Genomic DNA, 27,336 nt, shown 5'->3' on the forward strand with positions numbered 1-27,336 from the left:
CTTTTGATAGCCGGGCACCATCAGCTTTCTTCACCACATTTTATGAGTATTTCAGTAAAAGTTTTTTTAAAATAAAAATGTTCCTGTAGTTGAGCTCTAACAACAAGAGCACTTTGCGTGAGCCCGCTTTCGTGCATCAACACACCTACAAACCCAAACTCTATGCTCGTGCACTGTTGACCCTCTCAAGATACTGTAGGTGCAGCTGTCCTTACTACACAACGACACTGTGACTCTCATGGCCTCTGCTTAGGGTATAGGTACGCACTTTGGTTTCCTTGCTACCTGTATTTTTATAGCCACTGATTTTGTCTAATGTTCTGATGTTTTAACTACAATGTTGTGGTTCTGCTTTGGGCTTCTAACTGCAAGGTCAGCAGTTCAAAACCACCACCCACTCAGCAGGAGAAAGACAGGGCTACCTTCTCCTGTAAAGAGTCATGGTCGTGGAAACCCACAACGGGAATTCTACCCTTGTCCCGCAGGGTCACTGTGAGTCGGCATCAACTTGATGGCACGAGTTTGGTTTGGGGGTTGATTGCGATCACTGCTAATTTGTGAACCTACTCGTAGGTCCCCACATTTTTTGGCCTACTGCCTCCTTTTTAGAGTACTCATCGGCCCCCTGGCAATTAAAAACTCTTGTACCATGGCCCCTCATCCAGGTTCAAGTGCCTTTATCTGCTTCTGCAGCCCCCTGGCATCTGGTGCCACAGAGGTTGCTAACTGCATGGTCAGCAGCCCAAAGCCCCGCCTGCTCCAAGGGAGAAAGACAGGCTTTCTACTCCAGTGAACAGTCGGGAATCAAACAGAGGCAACCCTTCCCTGTCCTGTAGTCCCCATGAGCCAGCCTGGACACAGTGGCAGAGAGTCTAGATCATTCCAGCACCCCGAGGAACAAATCATTAACTTCTTTGAGAGGGAAGTTGCAATTAAAAGAAAAGCAGGAGAGAGGTTTTAAAAACGGTTTCTGCTAGTTCCTAATAGTGTAACTGATAATGAAATTCCATGTAGAAGCATCTTACGGTTTTGTTGTTAGTATTCGTGGAATCTGGGAAACAGTACAGGTAATCAGTTCAGAACTGTGCTTATTATGTATTATTCTAAGACCAAAATTGATCATAAGCATTACTAAGGACTCCGTATGTATTATATGGGAAGGAGTCCATGGGAGGTGGGAGGGAGAGAGACATCATGAGCTACTGTGAGGAGGGGGTGATGCCAACCCCAGTGGCACTCTGGGTGGTGGTGGGGTCTCTCCTGACTTCTGGCTTGAATCATGCCACCAGCCATCATACTTGGGTCTCTATCTCCTGTTGCATGGTATTTGTGTGTGGGCGTGTGTGGGTGTGCTATGCTTAATGTAAGCTTCACCAGGTGGAGCTTCACTGATGACTCAACAACCATCTCCGTGCCTGGCGAAGAATAAGGTCCCAACAAGTATTTGTCACCATCCTGCAAAGCAATCCTTCGAGAAGTGCATCGAGGTTGCACTCCTTCACCCTGTGATGTTAACAAACTACTCCCTCCACCCCACCCCCGCCCCAACACTCCCCATTCAAGAGTCACTGGCCATCCTCAGCAGACTGCCCCTCGCTTTGTTGCAGGAGCGGCTTGTGCTGTCTGTGCTGCCCCGGTTTGTCGTCCTGGAAATGATCAATGACATGACCAACGTGGAGGACGAGCACCTGCAGCACCAGTTCCACCGGATCTACATCCACCGCTATGAGAATGTCAGGTGAGAGGCGCCCCTGTGCGCATGCACGCCCACTTCCCTCTGCCAGCGCCTTCCTTCCCTGGCTGATGAATTCATCAATGAGGGTGATTCAGCGCAGAGTGCTACATGGCCAAATGGGGGCTGGGACAGGATGTCGCAGGAAAGCCATTCAATTTTTTGCCAGGTGACTTACGGTACCACCTGGCTACCCTGCAGGAAGCTTACTGGTGGGAAAAGCAAACGTCTTTTAGAAAAACAGCCCCAGAATGTGCTCTGGAGGCTTCAGGGTTGAGCACATAGGTCTCCCTCTTTCCAGTCTCATGTCCTTAGCTGCCATCACTCAGTTCCGACCCATAGCAACCCTGTGCACAACAGAACGGCTAATGCATTCAGTGTACCTTGAACTTCGTCCTTCAGCACCACTGGTTCTCCCAGTCCTCACAGGTGTCTTTAAAGAAAGACCAAAGGGAGCACTTCCTCTCTTTCCTTTACAAACGGTGATTTGCCCAATCAGTCATTCTTTCATCCATCCATCCACCCACCATCTATCCCTTCTTCCTTCCTTCTCTCCCTTCATCCATCCATCCATCCATTCACCTTTCCATCTGTCCAGCCGAGCATCTCTCAATGCAATCTACATACTGTGCCCTGAGTAGGACATGTTCAAAATTGGCACGTGAACTTCAAGGGGAAGCAGAACAACTTTAGAATCCGGTGCTGTCTTCTTTACTGTGGCCTTGGGCATTTACATACCCGTGTCTCAGGATCTGATTTTAATAGCCACATTGCAGGGTTTTGTAAATATAACTTTGTGGCTAAGATCCCAACACTTCATCCTGGGCACCACCAGGGACTCCTCAAATACTGTACAAGTCAGGCGAGACACAAAGCAGAGAGCAAAGCTAAAAATAGCACCCATCGTCTTGTAAGTTATTTCAGATATATGACTGTGTTGCAAACGCAAGCTCTGAAGCAACAGGTATCCAAAGATGACATGGCGGGGGACAGAATGATGGGGAAGATTGACATCTTGTGTGGGACCCGGTCTGCCATGACGAAGGCCACAGAATCCGAAGCACAGCCAACATCATTTGAGAGCAGGGCAGTGAGGATGCTGCTGCCCTGACCCTTAAAAGTCTATTGCCCTTGCCACCAATTCCCTGTCCCTGACACAGCATGCCCTGCCCCCACTCCCTGCACTTGCATCCACAGCCCAGAAACTGCAGGTTGCTACCTTTGCCTGGTTCCCATTCTCTGCTGCCCCTGCTTCTTTGCATCATAATGTAAAGCTGTGGGCAGGTGTGTCTAGTTGGCTGAGTCCAGTCATTTGGTAGTGTTGTTGTTAGCTGCCATCAAGTTGGTTCTGGCCCATAGCAACCCTATGCACAACAGAACAAAACATTACCCGGTCCTGTGTCCTCCTCACCCATAGTTGCAGCGACAGTATCAAGCCATCTCATAGCGGGCCTTCCTCTTTTTCACCATCCCTCCACTTTTCCAAGCATGGTGTTTTTCTCCAGGGACTGGTCTCTCCTGACAACATGTCCAAAGTATGTCAGATGAAGTCTCGCCATTCTTGCCACTAAGGAGCACTCTGTACATCTTCCAACACAGATTGGTTTGTTCTTTTAGCCGTCCCTGGTACTTTCAATATTCTTCCCCAGCACCACCATTCAAATGCTTCAGTCCTTTGGTCTTCCTTATTCAATGTCCAACTTTCACATGCATATGACACAATGCAGAATACCGTGGCTTGGGTCAGCAGTACCTTAGTCCTCAAAGTAACACCCTTGCTTTTCAATACTCGAAAGAAGTCTTGTGCAACAGAGTCGTCTAATACCATGTCTTGATATCTTGACCACCACTTCCATGAGCATTGATTGTGGACCCAAGCAAAGCAAACCCCTTAACAACTTCAACCTTTTCTCCATTTACCCTATTGGTCCCATTGTGAGGATTCTGAGCTCCCTTACATTGAGTTTTAATCCATACTTCGTCTCCATCAGCCAGGGCCTCAAGTCCTCCTCACTTTCAGCAAGCAAACTTGTGTCATCTGCATGTCACAGGTTGTTAATAAGCCTTTCTCTGACCCTGATGCCACACTCTTCATATAACCTAGCTTTTCTGAAGATTTGCTCAGCATACCGATTGAACAAGTCTGGAGAGAGGACACAACCCTGACGCACACCTTTCCTGATAGAAACCATGTCGTTTTCCCATGTTCTGTTCACACAACTGCCTCTCGATCCACGTGGTCTCTAGCATCTTCAGCTTGTTCAGTAACAATGGGCCATTGCCGCTGAGTCCACTCTCACTCATGGCAACTTGCAGGGGTCCCAGCAGCACTGGCGCCTTAAGGTTTTCAATGGCTGATTTTTTTCCCCCCAGAAGTAGATCACCAGCCTTTTCTTCCAAGGTGTCTCTGAACAGAGTCAAACCATCAACCCCTCAGTCAGCAGGGACCACCTCAACCATTACCACTAACTGCACTGACCAGAGCCCCTGCTCATGTAGCTTCGCTCCCACTGCCATTGAGGCAATGCTGACTCCCAGCACCCCTACAGGAGAGGGTAGACCCGCCCCTGTGCATTTCAGAGAGAGTGACTCTTTATGGGAGTAGAAACCCCTGTCTTCCTCCCAAGGAGTGGCTGGTGGTGGGAAATGCTGACCTCGTAGTTAGCAGCCCAACGAGTCACCACCGGGCCACCAGGCTCTGGCTTATACAGTAGAAAGTTGTCTTTTCCTCCCACCAAGCAGCATAAAGTAAAATGCCCCAAGCATAGGAGAAAGGCCAGAGGTTAAATGTTTCTAAACATGGCAAACATCTGCTTATTTCTTCCCACTTCTGAAGAAGGAAGGTCAGATGTTCCCCTCCTTCAGGAACTCTGTGTTCTCTGCCTGGCATAGAGGTGCCCAGCAGACAGCGTGTGGGAGTCGGACACTACCTTTGCTGTGTACCTCAGTCCAAGTCATTCTTGGGAGCCTCTGTAGGACTTGGCCCCCTTAAACAATTCTTCCCAAATGTCGCTATGAGTCAGAATACAATCAGTGGCAGCTGGTTTTGTGTGTGTGTGTGTGTGTGTGTGTGTGTGTGTGAGAGAGAGAGAGAGAGAGAGACGGTGCTGTCGCTGTTGGACTGCTAGCCACAAGGTCAGCGGTTCAAACCCACCAACCTCTCTGTGGGAGAGAGATGAGGCTGCCATGCCCTCATTAAGATCTGCAACCCCAGAAAGCCTACACAGGTGTGCTATGAGTTGAAAGCAACCTGCTGGCCTGACCGGGAGTTTGGTCTGTGGTTTTGGTGGCATCACATGGAAGCGCTTGATTGCCAACAAGGTGATTCGAAGTTCAGTCCCTCCCAGGACCCCTGCGGGAACAAGACCCGGTGATCTGCTCCCATGACAATTAGAACCGAGAAAGCCCTGCTCTGTGACACGGGGCAGCTAGGAGCCCAGTGATGGCCTGGAAAACCCGGCAGGGAGACAGCATCCACACCAATACACAGGACCCTCGGACGAAAGTGCCTTTCTCCATCGAGAAAGGGGTGGAACTGAACTGTATGCAAAAGACAAACAGCACATCTACACCTCACCAGACACTCGACGTCCAGAGTCGGCTCTGCACCACAGAGGGCTATCTCTGCGCTGCTCCAGGGTCAGGGCTTCCCTGGGTGTGAACAGCCTGTGGCCGCTCCTCCTCCCCACTTAGTTGACATTGTCACACTGAGCTCTTTGTCCTCTTGGCACCTGTCCCCGCAAGCTCACCCCATACTACACCAACATGTTGTTGACTGCCCTCCATTCCTCAGCATCCCCACCTCGCGAGCCATTTCTAGAGGGTGGGGAGGCACACAGAAGCCCGCTGCTCCCCTCATCTACCTGCCGGCTGGTCACAGCAGCTCTCAGGGGGTTGCAGAAGATGAATTCAGCTCACTGCCAGGCTACTGGGTGCTGAGAGAAGATGAGAAACAAAAAAGGTGGAATTAGACTGCACCCTGCTCCATTCCTTTCCAGTCCCTGAAGAGAACCCACTATGGGGTTTGGAGCAATCGTGGAAATCCCTTCCAATCCTGTCACGTTCTTCTTAGCAGCCCGCATGCTGTGCCCTGCCTCGCTCTGCTGTGTCAGACGGTACAGAGGACGCACACAGAGTCCGCCCAAATGTCTAAGGTGCCTCACATACCAGATTGTCTGTTGCCACCCATGCATCAAGGCACGGCATTTGTGTGCCCACATGAACAGGGCAGGGCCTCATTCAGAATTTTCTCTGGATGTCATTCTGACAGGCTTTAGGCTGAACCATTCCATCTTTCTGAGCCTCAGTTTCCCAATTCAAAACCTGAGCTCTTGGAAAAGGACAAAACCCGTGGCCTCTTGGTCTCAAATTGGTCTTCCCATTCCATCTGCCCAATTCCCTTTGTACTTCCTCTTTTATTTTGTTCAAATACCGAAGACACTTCTTGTACCGGTGAGCACCATGCTAGCAGTTGTAATAAAATCACCCCTACACACACACAATTACAATTATTTTACTCAGCCATTTCTTCTCGGACAGTAACTCAGGGACAGGGGCCTCTGTCTCTCATGGCTGCTCCGTCCCCTTGGCCCCAAGAGTCTCTGCATTCCTCTTTGGAAGACGACAAGAAGAGAGTAGGCATTTGTCCCCAGGAGGCTGCAGAGCCATTCCATCGATAGGGCCATGCCATATCAACTCTCAGCAAGCCTCCTCGCCTCCGTGAGCCTGTCTCCCCATCCCCATAGCACAGCAGCAGTCCGGCCTCAGCTCTTCTCTGGGAAAGGTGACTGAGACCCGTGCTCTCAGTGCTCGGCTTTCAGGAGCTTAAGGACTGCCCCTTCCCTTGTTTCCCCTTCCCTGGGGCCAACCCAAGTGACTTCCGACCCAGGGAGCCCTGGTGGTACGAGTTCAGTGGCAGACTGCTCACCTCAAGCCCGTCCACCCAAAGGGAATAATAGGAGGCTGCTTATTCCCTTATAGGATCCCTGGTGGCATAATGGTTGCTCATGGAGCTGCTAACCAAGCTGTCAGAGGTTTGAAAACCACCAGCCACAGCGCTGGAGAACGATTTGGCTTTCTACTCCTGTAAGCGTGGCAGTCTCAGGAGCCCACAGAAGCAGTTCTACCCTGTCCTACCAGGGTGGGCATGAGTCAACGTTGACTCGAGGGCAGTGAATGGTTTTTGTTTTTGTTTTGTTTCACAACCCCTTAAAGATCGACAGTCTCAGAAATCCTAAGGACCAGTTCTACTCTGTCCTGTAGAGTCACTCTGAGTTGGAATTCAACTCAGTAACAGTGGGTTTTTTTCCCTCACTATCCTGAAGGTAAGGATCGCTGGTGGTTCTGTGGGTTAGGCATTGGGCTGCTAACTACCAGGTTGGTGGTTCAACCCCACTAACCACTCCTAGGAAGCAAGATGGGCCTGCCAGCTCCTATAAAGAGTCCACTGTTGGAAACCTAAGGGCACAGTTTTGCCTTTTCCTAGACCAGTGGTTCTCAACCTTCCTCATGCCACAACCTTTTCATACAGTTCATGTTGCAGTGACCCCCAACCATAAAACTAGTTTCATTGATACTTCATAACTGTAATTTTGCTACTGGTATGAATTGGGCAACCCCTGTGAACGGGTCGTTCGACCCCCAAAGGGGTCATGACCCACAGGTGGAGAACCGCTGCCCTATGGGATCACCATGGCAGTTGGGGTGAAAGCTAACAGCTGGAGGTTGGAACCCATGCAAAGCACCTCTGAGGGAGAAAGTCCCCCATAAAGATGCTCATCAGCCAGGAAACCCCCCTGAGAAGTTCTACTTCATAATTCCCGGGTCGCCATGAGTCTGAATCTGCTCAGTGGTGGCAGCTTTCAATCTAAACTATATTCTTTGAATCAGGCCTCACCTGGAAGGCTAGGTGAATGAGAGAGCTTGGAAAAATGGCTCCTTCTGACGGAGGCCTCCCAGCTAGTCTCACCATGTCTTGAGAGGAGGGGGGGTGCCTAACTCGATTTGTGCCCTTTGGGGTGAGATGCTTATCATTGGAGGAACCCTGAGGTGAAATGATTTTAAGGACTTGTTGGCAACTGACCCTGGAGGGAAAAACACAGTGACTTGCTCCCTTTAAGAATTAATAGCCCAGAAGGCCCACTGGGGAGTTCCACTCTGCCCGTGGGGTCGCTGTGAGTCGGATTAATTCGACAGCACCCAACAGCATTTATCACTGGGTTTCGTTTCCTGTTTTCATTTCATCTGCCTGCTTTTCCCTGTGCTTTTAGCATCTGCACTGCTTCATGTGGTGAATATTCACCCTGTTTTTTGTTGTAATGGTTCAGAGCGGCACAGCCGTGCTTGGGCTGTTAACGGCTCCCACACTCCACGCCCCTGCATAGGAAGGAGGGCTTTCCGCTGCCCCCTTGTCCTTCCGGACCTCCTCAGTGGAGGGAGTCTGAGATGCCTCTGCATTCCCCAGACTCCCGTGGTGGGGAGAGGGACAAGCTTAGTGCCCAGCCAGGACTGGTTGCTTTAGCTCTTGTTGCTGTGCCTCCGTGGAGCAATGGCAATGTTAATACGTTTTCTCCCCACCCCCTTCCCTGTTGTTTAGTATTCTTTTTGCAGATGTGAAGGGATTCACCAACCTCTCCACGACCTTGTCCGCGCAGGAGCTGGTTAGGATGCTCAACGAGCTCTTTGCTAGATTTGATCGACTGGCTCATGTGAGTGGCATGTAATTCCCTCCGAGTGGTTTGCAGGGGTGAGGGGCCGCGTGGGGAGTCGGGGAGCAGGACTCAGCCTTCATCACACAGTCAGCACCCTTCTTGGCCGCGGACCTCAAGCCCCACGCTCGTTCTGGGAATGATGTGACTTATTTACAGGCTCGGGAGGGGAGGCTTGTCAGACCAGTTTTCCCACCAGGACAGCTGGGAGAGCGACAAGTGAACCACCGTCTATTTCATCTGTGTGTCACTCCCAGCCAGTATGGCCCCTGCATGTGGCCAGGTGCCATCACAGCTCAGTGCTTGGGCATGCAGTGGTGGCCGCCTGCCGTTTCCTGGCCAACCCCAGCCATCTGGAATGAATGTGCCCGTTCTCAAAAACCAGCCCTCAGCGGTGCCAGCCCGTCGCCATTTTGTTTCCTAACTCAAGAGTTCCTTTTGTGTTTCTAGCCCACGAGACCCTGCCTCCCCTTCCCGTGGGGTCACTAGGCGCTCACCGGGAGAAGCGTCAAGGGGGCTAGACCTTTGCTGTCCAAACACAGAACCCTAGTCTTCAAGGCCCTCAAAGTACAGAGGAATACTGTCATCAAACTCTATTTGCGAGTGAGCAAGCTGCTCATTTTTAGCCAGTTTCTCCATAGATGCTGCCGGCTAACAGCAGTAGGCCGTTCACCCACAAGTCCCTCCGCCAGAGAAAGACGTGGCAACCAGCTTCCCTGAACAGCGACGGTCTTAGAAACCCTGTGGGCGATTCCACTCTGTCTTGCAGCGTCTCTGTGAGCTGGAATCAGCTTCGTGGCAATAGGTTGTGCCTCCTTATAGGGCCTCATAAACACGATGGATTGAAAACTTACGATGTGAGAAGTCTCGATGCGTGTGTATGGGGGGGGAGGATGATAGTTCATCTGGCTCAATAAAATTTGCCAGGTGACCATCGCCTACTTTCTTTTTCTCTTAAAAGTCTCTTTTTGACAAGCGGTCTAACTTCCTTCCTAAGAACTTTGCAAAGCAGCTCCTGGTAGGAGAATGTTCTTGGCTATGACTGCCAAGGTGTCTGACAGCTCCTAGGATTGGATCAGAAAGATGTGCCTGCGATTGACAGAACTCGGTGGAGAAGAAAACAGAAGACAATTAAATTTTTTTAAAATTATTTTTTAAATGTATTTAAAACATTTAAATACATATTCAGCTATAGATACATGAAAATACATACATATACAGACAAGACTTTATTTTAAAATTTTATATATATATATTTTGATATATATATGTCACATACCTACATCTATGGATGAAAGACAAGCCTTTATTTTATCATTCTAAAATATAGATGCATGTATATACACATGCATACATACACATATTTATATAGATGTATCACAGACCATTTATTCTAAGGGGCCCTGGTGGCACAACACTTTAGTGCTGAGCTGCTTCCTGAAGTTAACAGTTTGGACCCACCCAGAGGTGCCATGGACTTTGCCAGCTATTCCTGTGTGGACAAGAAAAATGGACTCTGGACACAAACCCCTTCTCCACATTGTTCCGTTTTTGCTCCAGAAACGAACAAGCCATTTCATCCTGTCTTCTCCCCAAATACATTTCCACACCCCCAGCCCCTACCCCAGGAGCTCTGCCATTTAGGACTTAGTCATCATTTTGTAGTCTGTCATGTTCGAGAGAAAATACCATGGAAGCCCCACGTCAGACATGATTTTGAATTCCATCTCTCCCCCTCACTTACTCTGACCTTCACCTGCCTCCAGCCTCCCATGCCTCACCTGCAAAGTGCAGAGGACCCCCACCCACCGTGGTCACAATAAACAAAGGAGCCTGACGCAATGCGTCCGACAAACCTGGGCACATCGTACGTGATCAAGAAACACCCGTTCCTTTCCTGACTTACATTTATCCAAAGTGTGTGCCTCTTTCTGTTTTCCTGGCGGGGCCAGTGGTGTGCCAGGGCTTGGTGCACGTTACAACTGGCCAGATGATTGCTTTTAGCCAGCAGATCCTGAGCGAAGAGTTAGAAGGTGTTCAGGTTTGCTCACAAACTTTTGGAAGTCCCTTCATATGTTTCCTGTGCCCCAGTTGTTCATCGTCTACGAAACAGCTATGAGCCCTACCTGCCTGCCCGGTTCAGGCTTCTTGTAAGACTCTGGGGAAGAGAGGTAAGGAGTGGCACCTGGCCTCTTCCTGCTGTTGAGTGCCATCATCACTGTGAATCAGTGGCCAAAGCTGCACTTATCTTGTTACGTCAACTGTTGTAACTTGTCAGGGCTGTTGTAAATGAGTCGGGGCTGGGGGCGAAGCGGGAAGTCATAGTGGTATAGCAGTTGGCAGAAAGGTTGGCAGTTTGAACCCACCCGCCTTTGGGAGGGAGAATGACGTGGAAGTCTGGAAACCCCATGGGGCAGCTCTGCAGGGTCTCAAGGAGTCAGGATCAACAGCAATGGGTTTGGGTTTGGGGCATTTAGTCGCATTCGGGGAATTGAAACCCATCGCACTTAAGTGACTACCCAAGGTCACACTACTGGTACATTTCACTAGAATTGCTCCATTTCTACTCCAACCTTGCCTCTGCTCCCTCCCAACACCAGTACAGAAGCAGAGGCAGGTACTGAGTGCTTGAAGGGTTTGGCGGCAAAGGCCACCCCAGCTTGAGCCACTCACAGCAGGCTCTGTCCCAGAAGACCATTTGCGGATGAAGTAACATGGCTGATTAGTCGCCAGCCCTGCCTCCCGGCCTCAGTTCTTATCTGCAAAAGCAGAAGAGAAGCAGAAGAGGGCATTGGCTCAAAGGTTCCCCAGTGCTCTTCTAGTGTCCTGGTAGCATGGTGGGTTAGGAACTGGGCTGCCAACCGAAAGGTCAGCAGTTCGAATGCACCAGTCAGCCCCACTGGATGAGAAAGATGAGAGTTTCTCCTCCTCTACGGGTTTACAGCCTTGGAAACCCACAGGGGCAGTTCTGCCCCATCCATATTCTAGGGTCTTTATGAATCAGAATGAACCCAGTGTCAGAGAGCTTGTTGTTGTTTTTAACTGGTGAATGCAAGATGAGAAATATTAACGATCGGAGTGATGCAGTGAATGTTCATCAAGGTGCACTTATTGAGTAAAAAGAAGCCAGTTGTCATCCAATTGTCTCCTACTCCTGGTGGTCCCGCATGCTCAGAGGGTTTTCAGTGTGCAAGGTTAGAGGCACAAGCCCTGCCCGGAAAGGTGGATGGTTTGGACATACCTAGAAGAACCACGGAAGGAAAGGCTGGTGATTTGCTAGTGCCACGAGTACAGCCAAGACACCAACCCCCATGGAGCCATCCCCTGCTCCAGCCCCTGGGGCCAGCTCAGTGGCAGGAGGCTTCGTTTGGATCTCTCAGGCCCTCCCCCATGCTGCCTCTGGGCGGCCCCTGGCCTCCAACGTTGCAGTGAGCACCCCCCAGGGAAAATCCCCAGGGTGCGTGATTTTCCTTTATTCCAAAAATATGCCTGCTACTTTTTGTGGCATTGACAGTGACCCAAAAAGTGCTGTGGCTAGGGGGTGGGAGCTGAGCTGTTACCCCGGCTGGCTGGTTGTTGATCGGTGGATTTGGGGTTGTTCCTTGGCAAAAAGCAAACATTGCAGCCAGAGGGAGTCCCTCAGGCCGTTTGGTTTTCGAAGGGAGAAAACCAAAAATCATGTTCCCATGAATTCTGCTCAAAAAGACCAGAGAGACCGAGGGCTGGTCCGAGGGTTTTGTTTTTGTATTCTGGCAAGGGAGCAATGGAAGACCCCAGCCAGCCACAACAGTACCTGTCAGGATTGGCAGACAAAACGCCCTCTAAGATCTAGCCTGGCCACCACCCACAGGAAGCCTTCAAGAGAGCCCTGGAGGCTGTGAGCCTCCCTGAGTGGATCAGAGCCCATCTCCAGCTCTACTGCAAAATTAGCTGCAGTGAGCCAGCCAATAGACAGAAACCACAGGTCCTAAAAATAGCCCCAGGAAGGTGGTGATGCCATCATGGTTCCGAGGATGGCATCTGTGCCCACTGAGGAAGGTTGGCAGGGCCCCAGAGACATGGTCCAGACGGGGCATCTCCAGAGCCAGCTCTGAGTCTCTTTTGCCTGGTCTGATATGTGCCTTTTATTGGGAGGGTGATTACAATATGTCCCCCAAACGCAATAGCCCAACTCCTGATGTGATTAGGGGAGCCAGCTCGGTGCAGCCCAGCTTGGCATCGCAGCCATCGCTGAGTCCAGCTCCTCCTTCCAAAGAAATTAAGAGGCCTGCCCACAAGCCCCAACAGAGGTGGGAGGGCGTAAGGACCCGAGCGGGAGTCATGCTCCCGTAGGCAACAGGGACTAAGCCCTCATCCCATGATCCACAGCGTAAGGTCCTCCCAGCCTAAGTCTCACTCTCCTCTTCCCATTTTACAGACAGGGCCTGGAGGCCCCGAGGTCCCAGGAATCACCCAAAGATGTGTAGCGAGGGTGTGAGGGGTCAGCCGCTGTGCTAAGCCCCTAGGCTGTACCACATCCAGGTCTCCTTCTGGAAAACCTGCCGCTGGTGGCCCCTTCCAGCCGAACACACAAAGAAGCGCATTTCCTTGGTGCTTCCAGCTCTTTTTGAGAATCCCTAAGGGCCGTCTCTTTCACATGACCACTCCACCAACAGGACTGTGTCCTCCTGCCACCTGAGGCTCCAGGCGGACAAGCCCTCACAGGTGGTGGTGAAGGTGAGCAAGGCAGGCGCCTCAGGGCAGTTAGTCTCCATCCGCCTGTGTCCTCAGCCCCAGGGGCAACGTTGGACTGTTCATGGGCGTGAGAGTAGACGTTTTTTCTCTTCTTTCAATGAGCAAGCGAAGGCATTAATAAATGAATGACAGGATTATACAGTACAGTCCCTCCTTCTTCCCAAGGTCCTGCCCCTCGTTAAGGAAGAACTTAAAATAGAGTTGAGAAGATAGGGGATCCTGAAATGAGCTGATATGATTAAGTGCTTATTGTGCTAAAGCATACTAAAAGCTGTTACATCAAAGATATGTGAGCGTGCAGGTTGAAGACCCACTTTTCACCTGGCCCCATCTAGGAGATGGATGTCCGGGTCATAGAGTGAGGACCTGCAGGTCAGAGAGTGAGGACTGGCCGAGCTGAGATGGAACAGGACTTGTCAAAGTCAAGAGCCAGTGTTTTTCCATGATACCGAGGCGCCTTCACACCCCCCGGCAGGCAGGGCGCATCCCAAACTTCCAAGGAAAGCAGTAGGAGAGCTGGGTTTCCAGGAAGATGTTCCTGATCCCAGAGTGCAGAGGCCTGACCCTACCCTCCCTTTCCCAAGACGCTCGGAAGTACTGAGCGCTCCGCTGACTTGGGCCTTTCTCCGCCCGCTCTCTCCTCACAGGAACATCACTGCCTTCGCATTAAGATCCTGGGAGACTGCTACTACTGCGTGTCCGGACTCCCCGAGCCCCGGCAGGACCACGCCCACTGCTGTGTTGAAATGGGCCTCAGTATGATTAAGACCATCAGGTAACCCATTCCTGGCACCCTTGGGTGACTGCACTCATAGTGAGCCCTCCCACCACACCTGGGCCTGCACCGTGCACAATAGCAGAGGCAACTGGAGCCACCGCCCTGAAATCTTTCACCAAAATTGCATTCCATTCACTCTCCCCCAGGAGCCAATGCACCTGCTAGCTTAGTCATTTTCCAATTATACCTCACTTTCAATTATTTATACAACAAATTTGTATTGCAAATTCCCTTGCTGAGCTAGAGCAAGGAAGCAGACGAGCAACGACTGTCCTCGTGTTCAGGGAGGTTACAGAGCACACGGGGAGGTGAACACAGAAGCAGGAGCTGTCGGCTGGGTGATGAATTAAATCCAGGCCATAAGGGGAATGGAGGAGGAAGGAAGCGCTACCTCTGTCCGAGGTGTTAGAGGAGATTGTCTAGGGGTGTGTGTCTACACTGCTTCCTGGGGGGTGGGGGGTGGGGGTGGAGTGTAATCAGAAGTTACCCAGCACAGACTCCACTCTGAGCTTCAGTGGCTGCAGGGGGCGGTGGACAGGGCAGTGAGGAGCAGCGGACTGCAGAGTGGGGAGCAGCCAGGTCAGTGTGACCTTTGAAGTCGCCTTAAAGAATTGCACTTAATCCACTGGGAAAATACTGGAGGGCTGCCCCCCAGGGCCAGCTGAGAGGTGACAAGTGTGCTAGTTTGAGGCATTCTGTCTCACAAACAGCAGCTCACCCAGGCGGCAGGGTCTGGAACTAGACTGTGTCCGCGAGAGAGGGACGCCGTGTGAGCAGAGCTCCCCTTGGGCCTCCAGCATGCCTGCAGAGCTGCGCAGTGCCGCACCCTCAGCCCACCACAGCAAAGGCAAGAACAGGTGGCATGGGGCAAAGAGATCTTTCCTTGGTGTATGCCTTTGTCTTCCGAGCAAAGAAGACTCTTCTCCCTTGGGTATATCAGATTGAATTTAAAGGAACAAAGTCAAGCAACAGCCACTGCACCAACACACACACACACACACACACACACACACACACACCCCTTAGTCTTGACTCTCCTGCTGCTTTTAAGCCTGGAATGGCCTGGATGGATTTAGGCAACTGGAGCCCCCTGTTGCTGAGCCTGGCAATGTCCAGGTCGGTTCTGACCCCTTCTACTGGCTAACAAATCCCTGCTTCCTTCACGTCTGGAGAATTCCGTTGACCTCAGGAAAGGTGGCTTGGTTCCCAGTTAGAAGCAGACAGTGAGCCCCAGGCTGGCTCGAGTAGTTAAGCTAAGGTCGGCATGTAAGTCCATCTCGAAGCCCTTGGAAGAAAGACCGGAGATGTACATTCAAGAGCTCACAGCCACTGAAAATCCAGTGGAGCAGAGGTCCAGTCTGCCGCCGCGCACGGGCTCACCGTGAGATGGAATCAACGTAATGGGAACTAAGTAGGTGGGTTGGTTTTTTGCTTTCTTCAAGAAGAGGGCACACAAAGGCATCTCCAAATGTGGTCCTGCTTTTTTGTGCTCCACTGACACGACCCTCCTAACTGCTCTGTGGATAAGCCCATGGCCACGTCAAGCCTCCATCTGAAACTACCCTCCCGGGCAATAGATATGAGGATGGGAGCTCATTATCACGCCTCTGTTGAGTTATTGTAGCTTTTGAGAGACATCCTAGGCACTCACTTATGTTACTCACAGCTACTCTATGGAAAACCAAACAAAACACAAGAATCTCCCTTGGCAATAGGGCAAGCTTCGGCTTTAGGGGGTTAAGGAGCTCAACAAGATCACAAGGACAGTAAGTCACGGTCCAGAGACTTAGCTAAGATCTCTGTAGTTTCAATGCTGGAGAAATCCTTTCTGCTTGGTCATTTGTTAGCATTGTGACTTTGGCCCGCCGTCCACCTCTTGGTTGGCCGCCATTCGATTGTGTGGTAGCTCCTGTTCCCTGTGGCCTTTCCCTTCCGTAACCAGCGGGAGGCATGAACATGCATCTCGGAGATTCGCGTGCCTCCAGGTAACCCCAGAACCTCCTGGACTGAATAACTTCTGGGGAACATATATACTACCAACCCCACATGCTAAGATGTCTGCAGACTCGGTTCTGAGACAGCCAAAGAACAAATCCCAATTGGAAATACCAAGTGTACCCCCACCTGTCCGTCCCCCCCACCTCTACCCTCCCACAGGACCTTCCTTCTCTTCTGCTTCCTTCTCCCTGGCTCCCACACTCACTTGGTTTCCCTTCTAGAAATATCGTGCCCACCTTCCTGGTCTTCCTTCCAGCCTGCTCACCTAACAGAGGCCATGTGCAGGGCTCCCCTCTTGGAGGCAGCATGGTATAAAGGCAGGCACAGACACTGGGTTCAGGCAGATGCAGGGATTCGATCTCAGTCCCACCACCATTTGCCGTGTGACCAAACCACTGGGTCTCAGTTCCCTGTCCAGGCCTGGACTGACATAGCATTATCCACCCGGAGGGTGATTGCAGGACTGGAAGGAGGTGACCTCCACACTGGACCCGCTCAAAGTAAGCTCCATTCAGAACATCAGCCTCTCAGGAGAATGGCTTATGTATCCAAACCTTGCCTGTACTGCCCTCTTCTGGGGACCCCGAAGACTTTGCAAGTTGACAGCTGAATTTGCAAGAACTAGAAAAATAGCAAGGATCATTTTTCTCCGCTGCTTGCTGCTCTAATTTGTGAGGGGAGATAGGGCCCTGGTCTGTGGTTCTGCCTCCTCCCTCGCTTGGCAGAGAAAGAGAAAAACAATTGAAATGCAGGAGAGATGTGCTCCCTCAGCACCGATACCACCTGGCCCCCTCCCCCCACCAAGCAGGCTATCATTGGTTCCGAATCAAAGAGAAAGAGATGTTCATGTCTGGGAGATACCCTGGGATGCCAGGACGAGGAAGAGCCCACAAAAGCCCTGTTGCTGCGAAGAGCTGCAAGAGCCCCCACCCCCGAGTCATGCTCCGGGCAGCAACCTCGGAGCAGAAACCTACCAAAACGGTATGTCCGGCAACAGGCTAGGCCTTGAAACATCGCGGGCCCATTGAGTTCTCACAACAAGCTGGCCGAGCTGAGTGGGTGTTGTTGAAGTCACTTATTTCATTGACAGGAAAGTTGACATTCAGAGCATCCAGGTGGCTTAGCCCAGAGGCCCATCCTGGTTCATCTCACTTTCATCATCCGATGTCTTAAACAACCCTGTGCCGAGCCCCCTGAAAAACGCAGGGACACGCACATGCATGACCAGCATTGGGGATCATGTCTCTTAAGCTCATCTCGTCCCCTGGGTAACCCACGATGGATAATTTGACAGTGGTTACACGGGGCTGGCCGCCTCTCCCTGGACACATTCCTGACCTTCACCAGCTGTTCGTCATTCATGGCCACTGAGTTGGCTCCAACTCTTGATGACCAGGTGGTGCCCTGGTCCCACGCCACCGTCCCCCACACCAGCATGTTGGAATCCATTGCCTGGGCCCACCCACCGAGGGCTTCTCTCATTTGTGCCGACTCTCTGCCACACCTGAAGTCCTGGTTGAGAAATTGGTCTTTCCTGATGCTGTGTCTAAAGGAATCCGTCCCACCACCCTGCTTCCAAGGAGGAGAATGTTGTTGCTACTCCATCCAGCCAATTTCAGCGCACCACAACCCCTTTCCGTCAGGAGAGGCTCCTGTGCCCACAGCGCCACCAGCCGTCCATGCTTGGAATAGAGCACTTAGACCTCCATCTTAACTGAGAAGAATGTGTGATTGTCACAGGCTGATTGCCCCACCTGCCCTTGTGGAAAAGTCTCTGATAGCCATTCCAGCAGGCCTCCTTGAATGGATATCCCTGAAGATCCCCTATAAGACCAGGAAACGGCTTTGGGGAAAAGAGTGAGGTGTGATAGGAATTTCTACTGGTTTGTTAGCAAAGTTATGACAAAAAAATCCACTCCTTCATCACCCCTCAGACCAAGTTCACAGGTGGAGCTAGATTGGATGGGTCCAACCTGCTGATGCAGAAGTCCCTCCTCCCTCTCGGCTCCCGTGGAGAGGACCTCAGGGTTCCACCCTGAAGCGCCATGTTGACCAACTGTGGTAGAACAGAAAAGAACTCGATACTTTTCTCAGCCTCTGATTTGACCGCTTGAGGGATTTGCCAGTGAGCTAGGATGAGTGCTGAGTTCCTACGTTCACTGGTCTTGGTGGAGACCATGAGGCTGAAACCCAGAAGATATGGGATCTCGTACCAGCAGCTCTCAGGGGAATTCGGCATGTGACCTGTTTTGTCAGTCACTGGTAGACCAGTCAACGGTTTCGAAGCTCCTTCTGTGTGCCAGTTCCAGTGCTCAGCCCTGGAAATAGGTCCCTCCCAGGACCTTCTCTTGATCATTGGTACCCATTAAGGAGATCCCTTGGGCAACTGCCTATACAATGAGTCAAGGGGGAAGACCAGCTCTAAAGTCCATGCCGGTTCTAAGAATCTGTGATTGACCAATTGCATAAAAATTAAGTGCCCGCAGCAAACCTTTCCATGGGAGCTTGTATCTTGGGCATAAGCAGAAGATGGGCCACAGAGAGGACATACCAGAAGAAGTGAGCATCTATTATTGAAATGCTTAAAGATACGTAGAGCATTATCCATTCTCTTTCTGGACAGAACTTTACCCTCCTTGACCTTGCTTTTCAGTGGAAGTGCTCCTGTCTGGATGCTCAGAGCGGGAGTGACAAGTGAGATGGAGTAGGTTGAAATGACTCACGGGCTTTCTCTTGAGAGTTTATTAAGTGCTACTGTTACTCCCTTAGATTAAGACCATTTAGTGGCATTTTTTTAATGGCATGACTCAGAGTCTATTAATACCCAAACAACTCCTTGATTATCATGTAGGTGGCTTTAGGTCCAGCATTAATTCTTCCAGCTAAAAAGGGAAGCATTGTGCCAAGGAATAAACAGGAGCTCAGAGTTGGGTATAATTGACCTGGGTTTCTAGAGTTTTCTCAATGACTGGTCAAGTGTGGGACATGAGGGATCACTAGTAGACATTGTTTCCACCTTAATGTGCGTGGAGGAAGGAGAGTCCACTGACAGTTTGGTGGAAAAGGTAACAGTCTCAGGCGGCCATCACTTACACACAATGGACTCTTTTCTTTAGCCCCCAAAGGCTCTCATTCCAACTAGGAGCCATAAAGTCCAGAAGCCTAGGAAACAGTACATGGCACATTGTGACATAACATTCATAAAGCATTTCTTGACTTGTGTCTCCAGGATTTACAGCCAACCTGTATATTTTGTCCAAGGTCAAGCCCTGATTGAGGTATCAGAGTGTCTCCCTGACCTCTGCTCTTCCCCACGCCTCCTCTGTGCAAAGAGCCCAGCACCCATAGGCCGGTGCTAGAACGGCAAGATGACCCTCCGGTCTGGGCTCTCCAGATCCAGAAACACCCATGGCTCCTTGGGTACGATGTATCATTTTTGCAGAACTGTCATCAAAGTGAACTGACCCCTTGTATACGGATCAAGCCAAACTAGTGCTGCAAAGCCTCCAGTCAGACAAGCCAGGACAGGATGAGGACATCCAAAAAGGCCGGGCTTGTCTGCTACTCGCTGCATCGGCATCAGCAGGCTGGACAAGTGGGCAGGAGTCAAGCCAATCCTAAGTGCACGTGAGGGGGAAACAGACTTCTCTGTTTGGGGTGTTACTAAAGTATCCCCACTGCAGGTTTCTGACCAAGAACCAAAATGCTCACCCCGGAAGCAAAAGTGTGAACGATGGTACCATCTTAGCTGATAGGAATGGCAAAAATCCATGTGTGTGTATGTGCACATGTGTTTTAGAAAGTCGGCACTGACTCGACAGCACCCAAAATATCAGAAGCCACATCAGAAATAGGAGCTTGATGAAAGGCTACAAGAGAGAGATGGAGTGCACCTGTATGTCTAATGCAACATTCATACCTTCTCATGCATGTCCGCTCATAAATAATTGAAAAATGCATTTGAAATAAGAGCAGCCAGTCAACACCAGGGTTGACATGAATATTCAATAGCACAAGGAAATGCTCGTGAGTTTACAGAAGATTACTTCATTGAATATATACCCCTGCAGTTCAAAAACAAACACTCTCTTCTTATAGAAAGGAGGGTGGTGGTGATTGGTAGGTGCCAACCAGTCAGCCCCAATGCATAGCAACCCTGTGTACAGCAGAGCAGTGCACTGCCCAGTGCGGACCATCTCACCATTGTTGTTCCTTCTGAAACCCTGGTTTTACCCATGTATCCCTCCATCTCCTTGAGCAAGAAGGATATGAATCCCTGCGTGGAACAAGGCAGATCGTAAGCCTCTTCTTTGTTCTTCCCAGCATCCTGGAAAGGAAGCAGGCATGACTGCGGTAACTAGACATAGCAAGCTATTTCACAAAGGAAGAGAAGTGTCGGCAGGTGGAAAGAACAGGGGAGTGTTCTCCCCCTCTCCGCCTGTAGGAGCACAGAGGCAGGGTCCAGAGAACTGGGTTTAGGTAGCAGTGCTAATGCAGTGGAAGTGAGATGGAGGTCCGTGCTGGCTGAAGCAGCAGCCCTGGGTAGAGAGCACTGAGAAATGCAGGAAGCAGTGTCATTTCACTGCAGGCACTCGGATGGCCTTTGGAGGGCGGTGGCTCCTTCTGAGAACAGTTCTAGAATACGTGAAACAAAGTCTGGCTGTCCTCAGTCTAAGGAGCACTCCGACTGTGCTTCTCCCAAGACAGATTGGTTTTTTCTCTGGGAGTCCGTGGTGCTTCCATATTTTTCCCTCGCACCCTCATCCAAAGGCACTGATTCTTCTTCATTCTTTATTCAATGTCCACTTTCACATGCGTATTAAGGGAAGGAGAATACCGTGGTTTGGGTTAGGTGCATGTTGTTGTTGCTGTTAAGTCCGTTCCCACTCATAGCGACCCTGTGTGGAACAGCACAGAACAGCACCTGGTCCTGCACCCTCCACACAATTGTTCTGATGCGAGAGCCCTTTGTTGCAGTCACTATAGCAACCTTTATCAACACTAGGTTTTGCTCTGCCCTTCGACTTTACCAAGCATGATGTCTCTCTACTGGGACTGCTTTCTCCCGACAACATGTCCAAAGTGGGATGAAGTCTTGCCATCCTTCCTCTAAGTAGCACTCAGGCTGTGCTTCTACCAAAAAAGTTTTGTTTGCCCTTTGACCAGTCCATGGGACCGTCCATCTTCTTCCCCAGCACCCTGATTCACAGGCATCGATTCTTCTTCGGGCTTCCTTATTCAGCGCCCAACTTCCACATGCAGATGAATCCGTGGAAAATACCATGGCTTGGGTCAGGCACACCTTAGCTTAAAGTAAGGATGCTTTTCAGCACTTTAAGGAGATGTTGTGTGGAAGATGTACCCAATGCAATGCGACATTTGCATCTGGAAGCACTCGTTCATCTGTGCCAAGAAGTGTGGACGACAGCTACTTGGCCAACTGACTGAAAGAGATCCATATTTGCAACCATTTCGAAGAAAGGTGACCCAACAGGATGTGCAAATTATAGAACGATAGCCCCGATTTCACATGGAAGTGAGATTTTGCTCAAGGTCTTCCAACAACGGTTGTAGCAGTACATTGCCAGGGAGCCGCCAGAGGTTCAGGTCAGACTCCGAAGAAGTTGTGGAACAAGGGATATCGGTGCTTGTGGACGCCATTACAAGATGGCGCCGGACCGCGCCCGCATCGTCAGAGCTAAGCTGTAAACAAGCTTGTTGCGCATGCGCTGCCAGCCGCTCACTACGCATTATCAAATTGCACCAATCCTGGTAGGACACGTCACCGAGCAGGGTATTTATACCCGGGGTTTTAGGAGCTTGGAGTCTTCCGCAGCTGACCTCGGAGCAAGAGGCAGCTTAAATAAACTTCGCAGATTGCATCTACCAGAAGGGTCCTGACCATTCTTGTCTCGGTCCGTGTTGCGCCGTGTCATCCGCGCGCGACAGGTGCTAATGTCAGATGGATCTTGGCTCAAATCAGAGAATACCAGAAAGATGTGAACTGGTTTGTGTAGATGCATGTTGAAAGCTGTTTATTCAGTCTCGAGAAACCGCTATCATCGTCATTTTACAGAAGGACAGGAGGAAGGCCTGTGGTCTGCGCAGCTCCGCTGCCTGTGAGACAAGTACCCGCAGCAATGCAGCTGGTGTTTCTGGGGGAGTGGATTGTTGTCTCCCCCATGACACCAAATGCTTCTCTGCCAAAGCCTTCCTCTGTGTCCATCCATCTGTGTCCATCCATCCCTTTCCATAAGGGAGGAGATTCTGGTTCACGGATTGGTGCCCGCACCACATCATCCCACCAGCAATTTCTGTAGCAAGATTAAGTGGCTCAAAGAGAGCCATCTGAGGAATGGAAACTGGAAACCAGGGAGAAAGTGGCATGAAGGATGGTACATTGAAGGAGGACTCGAAGCAGGATGTGTATGAATTGTTGAAGGTAAAACTACAATGTACTCTATAAACCTTCCCCTAACTCAATAAAAACCGTCACCGAACTCACAATAAAAATGTTTTTAATAATAAATAAAAAGAGCCATTTGAAGCATTTGTATTCAAAGACAAAAATCTTCAAGGTCTTCATCTCTTACCACATAACCATTACGGTCCGAGTTTGATAGAGAGCTGCCAACACGTAAGTTTCAAGTTCATCTTTTCTTCACCATCAATCTTACAGAGAAGTACATCATGAGAACTTTGTTTAATGGGAGGGAACCTGGAGGGTCGTTCCCCAGCGATCAGGTGTAGGTAGGGCACCTGTAGGTGGGGCAGGCAGGGGCCGTTGGAGATCTGAGAACAGAGGAGTCCTGCATGACCAGAGCTGTTGGCCTTATGAGAGCCACGAGCTGATGAGAAGAAAGTGTGGTGCTTGCGCCACCAACTCAGATAAGCACTTTGAGCCCTGGCTCTGCCCATGCACCGGGCTGGGTGTTCACTGCCATCAAGCCAATGCTGGTTCTTAGCCACCTGGAACTGAACTGCCTAGCAGAAGCTCAGAGTCTATGGAAAAGAGGGACAAGATGCAGGTGATTATAATGCAGGTGAGGTCCAGCGTTTTCTCTGCGTGTGTAGCTGATGGCGCGCAGTGGCCTCTCTTTTAACGGTCTGCTCTGGAAGAACCGAATAGGACGGGTAACCCAGAAGTCCCGCCACTGTAGCTTCAGGAATACAAAAAGTCCTGCCCCTCCAAAAGGGATGGTGTGGGAGGGGGAGGGGCTTATACAACAGGAGGCAGCCTTTCTAAACAGGATCAATAGCCCTGGTGCCGTGGTGGCTGCGCATTGGGCTGCTAACCACAAGGTCAGCAGTTTGAAACCACCAGGTGCTCTGGGGTAGGAAGATGAAGTTTTCTATTCCCATAAAGAGTTACAGTCTTTTTTTTTATTGTTTCTGTTAGGTTTCTTAGTTTATGAAGGAGTGGATGCCTAGAGACAATAACTGATGCAATGGTTTATTGGGGACAGGGAGTGGGGAGGGGGAGAGTAATTGGAGAGCAAATAATGGATGCAGGAGGAGAGAGGGAGCATTAGAACTGATTTTGATGATGTGTATTCAACTTTTTTTAAAATGACTTAATTATGGAAGCGTATGATATGTGACTTTTATAGCAATAAAACTATTAATACATACATATATTTATGTCTATATATGAATTATAGTCTTGAAAACCCGCAGAGGCAATTCTGCCCTGTCCTGTAGGGTCACTGACCGACGGCAGTGAGTGAGTTCACATACCGTCAGCTCTTGGTCTTTATACATCGAATCCCAGGCATGGCAGAAAGAAAAAAATGAAAAGCAAGGCAGTGGATAAATAAATGTAAACTCCTTTGGTGATGAAATATCAAGATATCGTTCGTTTGGATGCACCAGTGCATTCCTGAATATTAATGGCCAGCAGCTAGCCCAGAAAAGCCAGCAAACTGGAAACCCTTACCTTTTTGTCCAAAGGAGAGAAATGCATAAGTGATCTTTAAGTTTGACACCCCTTTTAAGCATTTGCAAATAAAATTGCTATTGAACTTCCACGTGGCTGTGAAGATGTTTCTATTACTTGCCTCACCATTTCTAGCTAGAATAACTTGCCATTTGAATTTTCACGTTGACAAAGTTCCCTATAATACATCATATCATATCATATCATATCATATCATATCATATGGCCCAGTCCTCTGCCATAAACTGGTGTTGCTCATTAAGAGACTCTGAGTGTGAAGAGAAGTGTGTTTGCCCCGTTGGTAGACATGCACCTCTTACCTATAGATGGATCCGCCATGTTGACATTCAGCCCGACTTGGACCTTGTGAGGTCACCAAGGTCATCCCACAGGAGATAAAGCTCTTCTAAGATTAAAAACAAAAACTTAAACTCTATGAATGGATGTTTTACACCTTCCTGCCTCCCAGTGGTCACCCCAGGATAGAGCATTCTACCTTGGTGATTGTTGCTCAAAAGGGCAGAGGCTCAGTAATAGTTTTAAACAAGGGAGAGATGCGTGGCATGGTCACATCTGTGTTGAGAAAGGGTGAGTCCCTTGTATCCACATAGAGTCTGGACCAGGAGGAGGAAAGGGGAGACAGGAAGCGCCAGGCGTAATGGTGGCCTGACCTAGGGCGCTTGGCTGGGGGAATGGAGAGAAGGAAACAGAGTAAAAGTACTTAGACTGGAAAGGGAGTACAAGATGAAAAACAGACTCCCTAAGAATCCAGATTGATGCTTCATTGAGTAGAAAAAGATTCGGATGCCAAATGATGAGCAGGCTTGGGGGTGTTGGATTCCAGGGTCCTTGAAAGTTCAGGTAGAAGAGAGAATCCTCCCTGTAACAGGGAATCCAAGAGGCCTCGTGGACAAGATGCCATCGGAATAGGGAGTAATCGACAAGACTGAGCTGCTGCCCGGGGCCCCAGATACCTCCTCTGACTTCACACATGTGCCTGCATTCACCTCTATCAACAGGTATGTGCGGTCAAGGACGAAGCATGATGTTGACATGAGGATTGGAATCCATTCGGGCTCAGTGCTGTGTGGCGTGCTCGGCCTGCGGAAGTGGCAGTTTGATGTCTGGTCATGGGACGTGGATATTGCAAACAAACTCGAGTCTGGAGGAATCCCTGGGTAAGCCAAAGCAAAACCTCTTTCTTGCTTAACCCTCTGATTTGCAAACTTGGTGACAGTGTATCCAGATTTAAGTAGCCATTCTTGGGGCACGAGATAGGACAGTGGAACATCATACAAATGTTGACCCTCAAAGTGGAAAGAAATGCACGATAGGCCTTGAGGAAGGCAGGGCGTCCTCCAACTGTTCTGGGCTCAGCCCTGGGCAGCACTGACCCTCAGACTTAGAGCCATCAGAGGGATTTTTCACAAAGGCTGGTGCCCACTCGCCATGCTGATTCAACTACCAAAGCAGAATCTGTGCAGGTGGGCGCAGGTGTGTAACTATATAACCATACACTCCTATCCATAACTAAACGGAAAACGGAAACAACATACACGAGGTGGGCTGCACAATGCTCGTGGAGATTTTTATTATTTTTAATTCCATTTTCCACAAACTTCTGGAAGCCCCTCATCTACATGGTGGTGTAGATATAGCTATGTGTGTGTATCCACACACATCCATGTACATAGACACACACACACACACACACACACCAGCGCTTCAAAAGTTCACTGAAAAAAAATGGAATTAAAAGATCATGGAATTTTCCCAAGAATGCATACACACAGTTCTATTCCTTCTTGATCCCTTAGGCTCTGCTTTCAAAAAGCTTTGTGTTGGGAATTAGACGTCGACCGCTTACCAAGCTGATCGTTAGTTCTGCATTCAAACACATTTTGTTTCGAGGCGTCCATTGGAATCCCCTGCTCAACCTACGTCCTCCCTGTGTTTCCAGTTTCCCTTCCTCCTTTTCAGTAAGCCTCTGAGCTCTGTTCTTGGGTAAACGCTGTCCTTTTGATCTTAAATGGTTAATTAATTCTAGCCTTGAGGTGGGTTCAGACGTGAACAGATGACTCAAGGCCATGGTCTTGGGAGCTCTGCCAGTTTCTCTATCACATCAGCAGGCCTGGTCTGTCTTATGATTTTGAGATCTGATCCATGAACTTTTGGAAGCCCCCTTGTATATTCTCTCTGTGTGTTTCGCATTTGCACACACACACACACACACACACACACACACACACACACACTGTTAAAGCAATTCTAGTGCACAGCTAGAGTTAAGATCGACCAGCCTTCCATATGACCTTAGGCTGAACTGCGGAAATCCAGGATCCTCACCCACTCTTAAAAACTCTGCTCTTCAAATTTCTCTGGAATGGGCCAGTGAGTCTGTGAAGAATGTGTGAAGCCAATGAAGAATCCCCAAAGCACGAGTAACCTGAAAGACTAGCTGAACTAACAGAGTGATTTGAAGAGCCAGTTAGCCCATCCGTTGGGACTAGGAAGAGCTCAGCTAGATGTGAGCCAGGGAGGAGTTGTACTGACCGCTCTCTCTCAGCTATGATAGAGAGATACGGGAGATAGCTAGAGAGAGAGGAAAAGAGAGTACAGGAACAAGAAAGCTAGCATGAACAGACAGAGCACTTATATAAATTCTCCCCACCCACTCGCCGTGCCTTTCGAGTCACAAAGTTCTCAGCTATCACTCCTTGCCAATTAGATTTACCATCAGGTCAGACGCTGTCATGAGGGGAACCGGAAAAGAACTACAGGGTGTGGAATCGGGAAACCAGGATTTCCATTCTCCTCCTCGTAAGCATGTGGCATGAAGCAGGTACAACACCTGGTATGTCGCTGTGGTGCTAACTTGGGCTTTCACAGCCGCACCTGTGTAATCTCAGGTCATTACATAACTTCTCTGAGTCTCGCTTCCCTCACTACAGAAAGATGGTGATACTTAAGACACAGTGAGTCTTATCCCCCCTCCAGGAGAGTTTGTTTTCTTACTTGCCATATGGGCACAGCCTACCTCACATATGTCTTCTGGGCATCACCAGGGTAGTGGGTGTCAATTGCTTTGTCAGCCATGCAGCGATTCCCCATGCTGACTACTATTCTCAGGGGACACCCACCCCCTCTTCCTCACTGTGCAAGGTGTGTTACCTGCTTCCCATGCAAGTGTGGGACTAAGGTGAGCCTGACATACACCCACTGTGTCTCTATAGCCTATAATTCTTTGTGATTTTGCTACAAGTAGCTCCTAAGTGAGTTCAAACCAACTAGGCAGCAGAACTGTCTGTGGTTCTGAACGTGTGGCTGAATGGAGAACCATCCATAGACTGAACAAATGCTATTTGTATCTGTTACACATGACATCCAATATGGATGCTAGAGATAGCTGCATGCTACGGCCAGTAGGGAATCATCCATAGACTCACCAATC

General features: G+C 49.8%; 1 protein-coding gene across 3 annotated transcripts in view; it reads left to right on the forward strand.

Annotated features, from left to right (window-relative positions):
- The window catches only part of ADCY8 (adenylate cyclase 8), a 194,333-nt gene that overhangs the window by 78,966 nt on the left and 88,031 nt on the right, over positions 1–27,336 (forward strand). For all 3 annotated transcript variants that reach the window (XM_004697391.3, XM_045285711.1, XM_045285759.1), the window contains exons 3-6: positions 1,608–1,738; positions 8,328–8,439; positions 13,821–13,948; positions 24,905–25,063. In XM_004697391.3, the coding sequence (XP_004697448.1) occupies positions 1,608–1,738; positions 8,328–8,439; positions 13,821–13,948; positions 24,905–25,063 (530 nt within the window). The remainder of the gene's footprint in view (positions 1–1,607; positions 1,739–8,327; positions 8,440–13,820; positions 13,949–24,904; positions 25,064–27,336) is intronic.

This window comes from Echinops telfairi, unplaced genomic scaffold (genome assembly GCF_000313985.2).
Source record: "Echinops telfairi isolate 266 unplaced genomic scaffold, ASM31398v2 ScPeMD7_1;HRSCAF=3_0, whole genome shotgun sequence".
Lineage (NCBI taxonomy): Eukaryota > Metazoa > Chordata > Mammalia > Afrosoricida > Tenrecidae > Echinops > Echinops telfairi.